Genomic DNA, 10,494 nt, shown 5'->3' with positions numbered 1-10,494 from the left:
GAATCCCTTCTCCAGCAGGCAGTCCTCTCCATAGAGCTCACTGCTGGGAGCTAGGATGGTGTCCCAGGAGAGGAATTGCTCTGTACAGACTTTATTTTTTATATTCTTCAAGCATCCCCTCGTCGTTGTTGAGGACAGTGTCTTAGAACAGCAGATCTTTGGTCTCAGCTAAATTGACAGCTTCTTGTGCTTGCAGCACAGTTTCTGCTTAAGGGCAAATTTTATATTTGCTCTATAATCCAGGAGTTAAGACTGGTCTGTGGTCTGGCTGAAATTTCAGAATACTTGACATATAGAACCTGAACCAAATGGACAAAACTTTGTATGTTCCAGATCTTTTAAAATAACTGACACAAAAATGCAAATAAAAAGCTTTTTTCTCTCTCAGCTGTGACATTTTTCTAATAGTTTTGTATTTCCCTCATGTGCTTATGAAAGAAAAGCACTTAAATATGTAGGAAATCATTCAGCAAAACTGTTATTAGTTTAGTAGATGAAAGCATCAGTGTGATGAGATATGAGGTAATTTTATATTTTAAAATAATGACTTGGGCTGTTAAGCCTTGAGCGATTTGCTACTTTATAATGATTGATATGCACCTTTATAGTAAATTTATATGAGTGACTTATTCTACTTTCATGTTTCCTTGTTTTGTTGTTTTGTTATTAAACTCTCTTATGTCATTGCTCTTTCTACTGGGGAAACAAACAGGAAAGTCAAACCAGAAGTGAAAAGAACATAATGTATCTAGTGATTAAATGTTCACTGCACCTACATTCATATTTTTCAGTCATCTGATTTATATCTTAACTATGCACTGATTTTTTTGCCAAATTATTTTTGTTCGCTGAGTAATCCATAAATAAACAAAACCTGCTCACACATTTGAGTTGGATTTTGTGAGTAACTAACTGGAGTTTAATTAAATGCTTTTCAGAACAAGTCTGAAGTTTTAAGCTCATGTTACACGGCAAACTCTCCTTCCATCCCCATTCTACTGTGTATGGGCTACAAGGCACCTCCCTGGTCCACACAACCCCTCTTTTGACCCCCTCATGCAAATTGTCTCTCTTTCTGGCTCAGGCAGCACAAACCGTAAAATTGTTTGCCAGACCTTCCTCTGTAAGTACTGAACAGCCTGAACTGTGCTGCATCTTAACAAACAGGAGGCAGCTACCAACTGAGATGCATTCATTGCTGGGAAAAAAAAAAAAATGCTTCTATCAAAATTCACCTTCTTTCTTACACATACTGGAGAAAGCATAATAAAAAGCCTCATTATTGACAATCAAAGGGAAGAAAAATCAGTGCTACAGTGTTACTCCTTCCCTCCCACCTTTACACACTGTAGCTGCTGGTGCAGTATAGTGTCTGTTGCCTCCAGCCCAGGTGAGGGAAATTCACTCTGGGAGGCAAGCTCACATCAGGAATTATCAAGAACAAAGTGCTCATTTCCTGATCTTACTGCTTGCAAGGAAAACAACCCTCTCCTATACTTCTTCTCTTCCAGGGTCATAGGTAGCAGAGTGCCGTGCTGACCCAGGAGAGAAAGAAGAGGCCACTGTGCCATGCTGCGTGGCACTGCAACAAGGAGCGGTGCAGAGGCCACCGTGCTGGGCTGCAGGATGTCTGCACACTGCAGGAGAACACCAGGAAAGAGTCATGTGTGGAGTTAGTGACTCACACAATTAAGATTTGCCATGGCTGAGTGGCAAGATAGCAACATGAAAGGGGCAAGTATTTTATTGCTGTGGTACATGAGATTCAATTATATGGGAACATTCAATTAAATGTCCTCCAGAGCTATTGTTTGGAAGCTTGCAATGCTGTGTGTTCCTGCTAGAGATGTTCATTGAGTATAAACAATTAATTCCCCTGCAAACAAGTCTGACTGCATAGCACAGAGACTCTGGTCTTCTGTTGAAAAGCTGGGTTCAAGTCCGTTCCTTGACAAGTATTTAAGCAGAGTAGCTGCAACAGGAATGTGAATTAATAGCTTAAACAGAGTGTCATCTTGGAAATGCTTAGTGCTCAGCCAGGCTACAGGAGAGAAAAATGTGCCTGAGGCCTCAATCTCTCATTTGCAGTACATATTAGTTGTGTAGTGGACTATTTCTCTGATTTTGACCAGAAATTTCCTATTTGGTTGAAGAAAGAATTTTGATGAACCTGAGTGCCAGGAGAGCAGGAAACCTGTAAAAGAACAAACCTCCCTCCTAAAGGGACGACATAAAGAAACTTTGCAGTTTCCCTTTAAAGAATGCGTTAGCCCTTTCCTGTGATTTTTCATCTACAGCATTTTGTCCTGGTGAGTTCATCAAAACGCCTAAATAATTTATTTTTTTTCCCCGCTCCCCAAGACCACTGCCTTTTGCTGGAAAGCCTTGACCTTCACCCAATACATTCAACATTCAACTGCAGTTGCGCCATGCACAGTCACTTTCCACCTCCCTCAAGGAAAGCGCTACGGCAGCAGCACAGATCGCGCTGCTGTTTCATGCCCGCGGTGAGCCTGCATCGTGCCGTTTTCCTTGTAGAGAGAGACAAGGCTGTCCGAGAGCACCAGACACCCCGAGGGCAGCCCCAGCCCACGGCGGGCAGGGCCCGGCCATCGCCGGCAGCCAGGCCTCGGCGGCCCCGCGGTTGCTATGGGGACGGCGGCGCGCGCCGCTGCCGCCCGTGCGCATGCGCCTGCCGCTCCGGCGCCTTCCGGCAGCTCAGTGGCTGGGGCCGAGCGGGGCGCGGAGCGGCGGCCATGGAGCGCTGCGGCGAGGCGGCGCTGAGCGCGGTCCCCGCGCCCGACCTCAGGCAGTGAGTTGCGGGGAGAGGAGGGGAGGGAGGGCTGGTCTCCCTGCGGGGTGGCGGGGCCTGGCGGTGGGCTGCGGCCTGTGGCCTGTCCGAGGGAAGGCGTATCTGCTAGGCCGCGGCGGGTGGGGATGGCTCTGGTACCCACAGCCCAGGGCGGCGGCGGGATGGCGGGCGTGTGTGTGTGAAACCCCCGAGGAGGCACCCGGGGAAGGGTGTCTGCCCGTCCCGCGTCGGTAGCGAGACAGGGGGAGCGACAGCTCGGGTCTGGAGGAGTCCCCGGGTTTGCTGTGGCCGGGCTGTGTAACCCCGGGCAACCCCAAAACCCGGGTGCAGAGGCCGGTTTGCGGTTAGAGGCTCCGTGTTTGGGCTGAGGTTATACACGAGTATTTGTTTTTGCTGTGTAGAGGCGGGATGAAAGTATGCCAATGTAAGAAAAGTATTTGTCAAGTGTGGAGTTTTTAACTTTGGTAATAAGCTGGAGGTCATCTTATTCTTCTGTGGGTAGGCGTTAAATAGAGAGTAGTTTCTCATTTCCGTAGGGAAGGTTTAAGTGGATTATGCTTTCCACGCTAACAGACTGTGAGACAAGCCCTAGTAAAGGAGAAGATGTCGAATGTCTGGGGTTTTTTTAAGCGACTTAATATGCTACCTAAATGTATGGAAGTATGTGATCAGCAAGAAGCACTGTTGGCTGTAGTGGAAAAGCTGTGTGTGGCTGCATGTCACTGTCTTTTGATGACTGGCAGAGTATGAGATTCCCCCCCTCCCCCCCCCCCCCCTTATATTTCCAAAGGTATGTCAAAGATAAAATGTATTTTCAAACAATATACTATGGCACAAATATGTCTTAATAAAACATTTGAAACTGCTTATACAAAAATTGCTGTGGAGATGTCTGGCTGTTTGAAGAATTATGTATCCCTGACTTGAATTGTATTTTATGCATATTTGTGTTTTGAAGCCTTAAGGGCACATGCCATTGAATCTGGTAGTCTTTGAAAGTCAGAGGGGTATTGCTTGGCTTGCTTACTTGTGTTTACTTCAGCATAAAATAATGTAGTCAGCCAGGCAGAGTGAGTGAAAACTGGTGGAAGCACACACAAAAACAAGCTGTACATGGTGTTTTGTAGACACAAAACCTGTTCTGGCAGATCAAGTTCAGGGAGACCTTACCAAGTACATAAGCCTTCATTGTGATTCTCTTGTTACAAGGTCTTCTAGGTTTAGGTTTATGAAGGCAAAAAAAAAAGTTACTAATGTTTTGGGATATTGTCTTCATGTTCTGATTATACCTAGAGTTATTCCAACTTTCTCAGTGGAAACAGAAATTATTTTAAATAGAGGAACAGGACCTCATAAAAGGGAACTTCACTTCCAACAGTAAGCTGTTAAAGTCATTCTGTGTATTTCCCTCTGTAACCTAGCCTGTAGGGTTTGTCATTTTCCTAGGCTCATAGTTATTTTTTCCAAAAAAAGAGGGAACTTTGCAAGTTTTAATGCACAGTACTGTCATATGACAAGTACATGTGTATCTAATATTAGATATTTAATAATTATGTAATAATACACTGATAAACATATTAATGTAACCCCTCTATGTTGTTAATGCTTGCAAAGCAATAGCAGGGAAAAAGCTAAACACTCTTTTTAATCTTGTTTGTGAGCTTTGACTGGCAGAATCAGTACATCATTTTGAATACTATGGTTTTTCTATTGCAGCCAACAAATGCATACTGCAAGTTTTTATCGCTTCCAAATGATATACATACTCAATTCTTGAAAAGTAACTGGCTTCTGTTTGGGATGAGTTCTTGTCCCATTGTAGTCATATGTATTGTGACTCTGCTGTGTGTAACTTCTCTTATTTATTTCAGAAATGAGGGTTCATTAACATCAACTTTAAGAACACTTCTATTCTTCACAGCTCTAATGATTACTTTACCTGTTGGGCTATATTTTTCATCAAAGGCTTATATATTTGAAGGTAATTCTGTTTCTGCCAACTAGCATTACTATTACAAACAAAAGGAAAAGCACAATCCTCTAATAGTATCTCTGTTCTCCTTCTCATTTTGAATATTTGTTTCCTTATGCAGACTGACAGCCTTGTAATGTCTAATTAGAACAGAAAATTATACAAATGGTCAATGCATCCTTCCCTGCATTGTGGTCTGCAATCTAATATTTGCTGTTTGTTATACAATGGTTTGTATAATATATGGGTGCATTGTTCCCCTTTCCTAAAGGGTATCTAACACCACCCCAGCAGACTTCTGTCAGAATCATCAGGGATATGTTTCTTGCAGGTGTTGCAAAGTAATTGTGAACTCAAGACAGAATAATGTTGTTTACTGGGTTTATTTTTTGCTTTTTAAAACATACTTGGATTTGTAACTGTAAGCTAGTTAAGTCATATACCCAGTTTTTGTTTGTAGAGCTTTTAATAAAAAAAAAAAAAAAGCTCTTTGTTTGGAGCAGTTCTGGCAAACTGTTAACAACCAGCCATGTTCTAGCCTTGATTCTGCAAGGCTTTGATACTTCTCTCCTGCAATATTAGGAACTTATCTCCTTCAAAAGTGGAGAGCAGGGAGGGGAAAAAAAAAGCTGCTTTTAAGAGCAGTTTGTGAATATATTAATGAGTTGTTTCAAGATGATTCTCCCTTGGTATGTACTGTTGTATGTAATTCTGAAGGCTGAAGCTGAAAACTCGTTAAGTAAAATTCAAGAGATCCTTTTTAGCTTTTTGCTTTGTTTTGTTTTTTTAACCTGAGGCGTAGCAAGATGAGCCTTAACTCTGCTGTGTCAGCTAATGGCAAGATTTGTCAGCACTGATAGGGTTGGGTTTGTGTTTGGAGGGTGCTATTTTTGGTGTGGTGTTGTGCATTTTTTTGGCTGGTTGTTTTTTGGGTTTTGTTTTTTCTTTAAATGAATTAAGATAAATGATATTTTGGTATTTGGTCTTCTGATATTTGAACGCTTATTTCATGTGAGATGCATTCATGTATCTTAACTGGTGAAGAATTACTGTTTTATGGTCTAAATATAGAAGGTAGAATTCCTCTAAATTTAATTGTTCTACAGTTTTATCCTGATGTAGTGGCAAATAAATTATATAATTATCCCCCTTACCCTCCTATTTTCTTTGTTCCACAGAGAATTACAGTTATGAAAAAAAGATGTTGGGTTTAATTTGGTGCTGGAAGATAGTAATGGAAAAAGTGAATGTTCTAGTGCTCAAAGCTGTTGACTTCAAAACTAGGAGATTTAAATTAAAATATTTAACAATCGCAGTGTTGCTTTATTCCAGAGGTAGTTTCAAGGTCTGTAATTATCATAGTGAATTCTTTCTTATGAATCTTTCTGAGCTCAGTCTTTTGATAAATGTAACTTTGGTCTTTAGGAAGAATTGTGGTTTGCCATTTCAGTGTTTCTAATAACTAATACTCTTTACTTTCTTTATTTTCTCAGGTACCTTAGGAATGTCGGACAGAGACAGCTATTTTTATGCTGCCATAGTTGCTGTAGTTACAGTTCATGTGGTACTTGCTCTCTTTGTATATGTAGCGTGGAATGAGGGTTCTCGACAGTGGCGGGAAGGCAAACAGGACTAGAACGAAGATCATCGTCATCTGATGCTACAGACTGTAAATCAAACTTTTGTGAGCTGAAGGAAAAGCGTTCTTCAAAATGTATAATACACATGTACAAAGACGAGGCTAATGCCTCAATTCTGGTTAGAAAATAGGACTTGTGCTCATGTTGAATGTGTTCCAGTGTTTTCTCTAGTGCTGATGGAAGTTGTTCTTTAGCCAGCCTCTACTCAGTTGAGCTGAGGAGATCTTCACCTGGAATTCGAATGAAATAATTACATATTTTTGAAAAAATCCTTAGCTATTTTTGCCATTCCTAGTATTTTTCTGGCTTGCTCTGAAAATAATATTGGCATGAAGCAAGCATTACATATTCAAGTGATTAAATTGCTAGTTAAAAAAGCTACACTACTCTCTATCCAACTCCAGAGGAAAAGGTGGGATTTCACTTTGCTGTGGGTAGTTTCTGGATTTATGGGTGTCATGGTTTAACCCCAGCTGGCAACTAAGCCCAACCCAACCGTGCGCTCCCTCCTCCGTGTTGGCATGGGGGAGAGAGAATCGAAAGGGTAGAAGTGAGGAAACTCATGGGTTGAGATAAAGACAGTTTAATAGGTAAAGCAAAAGTGGCACACGCAAGAAAAGCAGAACAAGGAATTCATTCCCCACCTCCCCTCGGCAGGCAGGGTCAGCCATCCCCAGGACATCCAGGCTCTATCATGTGTAACGGTGACTTGGGAAGACAAACATCATCACTCCGAATGTCCCCCCCATCCTTCTTCTTCCCCCAACTTTATAGGCTGAGCGTGATGTTGCATGGCATGGGAATATACCTTCATCAGTCCTGGCTGTGTCCCCGCTCTCCCAACTCCTTGTGCTCCCCAGCCACTTGCTGGTGGGGTGAGGAGCAAAAAAAGGCCTTGACTCTGTGTATGCACTGCTCAGCTGTAATGAAAACATCCCTGTGTTATCAGCACTGTTTTCAGCACAAATCCAAAACATAGTCCCTTAATAGCTATTAGGAAGGAAATTAACTCTATTCCAGCCAAAACCAGCACAGTGGGACAGACATAAATAATATATCTCTGAGTTTAGAAGTAATGGCAAAAGCAGAATTGGTTAGAAACTCAGGTGATGTCTTTCTAATGTGAAATACAAAGAGGGTTTTTTTGTTTTCAAATATAAGTTTTTACTCCAGTGTAAAATCCAATCTTCAGTTTTCTTGTGGGAGAATTGTATTACTGCATTGCTCATCTTTCCACCCTTCTACAGTTAATCTTGATGATTCAAAGGAAATGGCATAGAGTATTTTTTTAAGTGTGTTTGCATTTATGTATCTCCTTGATAATTGCTAAAAGTTCTAGTCGGGTTTCCTGTGGTAAAGTAACATCAGTAACAGCTATAATCCAGTCTAATGGCTAGTAGAGGAACGAGCAAGAGAAAACAAGCTGTAGCCATCTGCAAATGTCCTTTATGAAGCAAACATGAAAGTGATCACATGGAAAATTTGCTTTTCTTCATAAATATTAACTTGTACACTGTGAAATGATACAGTATGTTGATTGTTTTCTTTTTTCCTTGGTTGTGTGTAGAAGCTTTCTGTAGTCAAACCATACTGAGATTTTTGTGTTGTGGGGTAACTTGAATTTCATTTCACTGTTCTGCTGCCGTTAGCAAGCTTTTTGTTCTGTAGATAAAACATTTTTTCTGAAGGTTCCAGCAGTGCATAGAACTTTCTTTATGCTAATGATTGCCGTTAAGCTGTTGTGCTTGAAGTTGTTCTGTTAATTTGAATTTTCTGGTTTGTTGTATAAGTTGAGCCTTTTTAGGAAGTCTTTTGCTTAATATAGGGCTTGGAATGGTTTTGGTGCTGCATTTGTCCTTGGTAAAACTTACCCATAAAGGAGACAAAAATTGGTTATCCATGTCCAGTGGCTTGAGGAATGTGTTCCCAGGTCACATTCCTCTCATCTCCATCCAGGTCCCAGGTGTGCACAAGCATATACACCATGTCACACTCATGCAAATCAGTTTTTACATTTTGTTTTTGCAACATTAACTTCTCTCATCCAGAAGACCATTGTCAGGTTGCTGCCAGCAAACTGGAGAACAGTCTCATAGTACTTGAGATACAAATTTAGTTTATATGTTGGCATATTGGCTCCCTGTTCTCCTGTATATGAACTGTACATTGTGGAACAAATACTGCTTTTTAATAAAGAACTACCCTGCAATGCAAGATCCAGTAGACAAGCACGTGTGCTGAACAGTTTTTGAATAATCTCTTTAGTACTGCTCATGTATAGTATAGCTTACAACAAATAGATCAGCTATAGCACTGTGCAGTAGCTTGCCTTTTTTTTTTTTTACTCCAGTTATAGTGGAGAATAAATGGGAACATAGGTGTCATGGTTTACTAGCTGGATCTTGTGCTTTATCTATTTTACGTTTCATGTACCAGAATCCCTAGACACTAAGTTAATTTCCTAGGAATAACAGGGAAATAATTATTTGTTATAATTGTTTAGTTATAAAAATCTGAAGAGTTTGACCTGTGCTATAAGTATAGGCACTATAATGTCTCAGCAGTTAGGGGTAATGAGCTGCGCATTAGTCTATCCATTGGAAGATTTTTGGAGATAATGCCTTGATCCACAATGACATTCTTGAGAAAATTGGTCTCTGCATGGTAACAGCCATGTACTGGGTTTTGTGTTGCCTGTGCTTGGGAGTTGAAACAATCACTCAGGTAAATGGTGCAATAAAAACGGTCAAGCAGTGGAATTACACCATGACTAGGGAGCTCAAAGAACAGAAACTGCAGCCATACAATGTGGAGTGTACATGGGGTAGATACCCTACTGGGACTCCTGTTGTGCCTTACCAATGGTAAGATTTACTATATTTCAAGAGCTTTGTTGTGGTCTCTTTAGGTTGAGTGTTTCCTTTCATGTATCTGATGTTCCTGTTAATGTCAAAGTTAATTTTCATGTCAATTTTTTGTTTAATGGCCATTGTGATTCTTTTAGGGTATAAATAATACTGTACTGTATTGAGTTTGCGTGACAAGGTTTAGGTAGAAGGGGGACTACAGGGGTGACTGAGAAGGTGCCGAAAACTTCCCCGTGTCTGATAGAGCCAACGCCAGCCAGCTCCAAGATGGACCCACTGCTGGCCAAGGCCAAGCCCATCAGTGACAGTGGTAGCACCTCTGGGATAACATATTTAAGAAGGGGGAAAAACTGCTGGGCAACAGCAGCTGGGAGAGAGGAGTGAGAACGAGAGAAAAGCAATTCTGCTGACACCAACATCAGTGAAGGAGGGGGAGAAGGTGCTCCAGCTGCCGGAGCAGAGATTTCCCCACAGCCCGTGGTGAAGACCATGGTGAGGTTAACGGTGGAGCAGTCTGGTCCCCTGCGGAGGAGACCCATGCTGGAGCAGTTAATGAAGCACTGAAGTTCGTGGACTCACGTGGGAGAGGTTCATGGAGGAGTCTCCTGTGGGAGCAACTCCACACTGGATGGGATGAACAGTGTGAGGAGTCCTCCCCCTGAGGAGGAAGGAGCAGCAGAGACAACGGGTGATGCACTGACCGCAGCCCCCATTCCCTGTCCCCTTGTGCCACTGGAGGGGAGGAGGTAGAGAAAATGAGTGAAGCTGAGCCTGGGGAGAAAGGAGGGGTAAGGTGAAGGTCTTTTAGTTTTTATTTCTCATTACCCTGTTCTGATTTGATTGGTAATAAATTAAAATTAATTTCTACAAGTTGAGCCTGGATTGCCCATGATGGTAATTGCTGAGTGATCTCCCTGTCGAGCCTTCCATTATGTTTTCTCTCTCCTGTCCAGCTGAGGAGGGGGGGTGATAGAGTGGCTTTGGTGGGCACCTGATGTCCAGCCAGGGTCAACCCACCGCATGTACAAATAAAGACACAGGTAAAAGTGGAGAGATCAATATTCTCGATGCTTTGGTTTTTATTTTCTATAAAATGATGATGTAACATTTTTAATGATATAGTAATTTAAAGTGGCACTGTAAGTTTGTTCATTCTAGCACTAGCAAGGAATTTGAGACAACTGTTGTTAAAAAGACAAAATT

At 41.7% G+C, this 10,494-nt stretch overlaps 1 protein-coding gene across 1 annotated transcript; it reads left to right on the top strand.

The window, feature by feature from the left end:
- Positions 1–2,678: 2,678 nt before the first annotated feature.
- Positions 2,679–8,649, top strand: VMA21 (vacuolar ATPase assembly factor VMA21). The gene is made up of 3 exons (XM_032996125.2): positions 2,679–2,812; positions 4,684–4,793; positions 6,278–8,649. Exons 1-3 carry the CDS (start codon positions 2,757–2,759, stop codon positions 6,418–6,420), a joined length of 309 nt encoding a protein of 102 aa, XP_032852016.2. The 5' UTR covers positions 2,679–2,756; the 3' UTR covers positions 6,421–8,649.
- The last annotated feature ends 1,845 nt before the right edge of the window (positions 8,650–10,494 follow it).

The sequence above is a fragment of the Tyto alba genome, unplaced genomic scaffold (genome assembly GCF_018691265.1).
Source record: "Tyto alba isolate M040663 unplaced genomic scaffold, T.alba_DEE_v4.0 Super-Scaffold_5, whole genome shotgun sequence".
Classification (NCBI taxonomy): Eukaryota; Metazoa; Chordata; class Aves; order Strigiformes; family Tytonidae; genus Tyto; species Tyto alba.
Note: the sequence above shows the minus strand (reverse complement) of the source record. Positions and strands in the feature narration are given on the sequence as shown.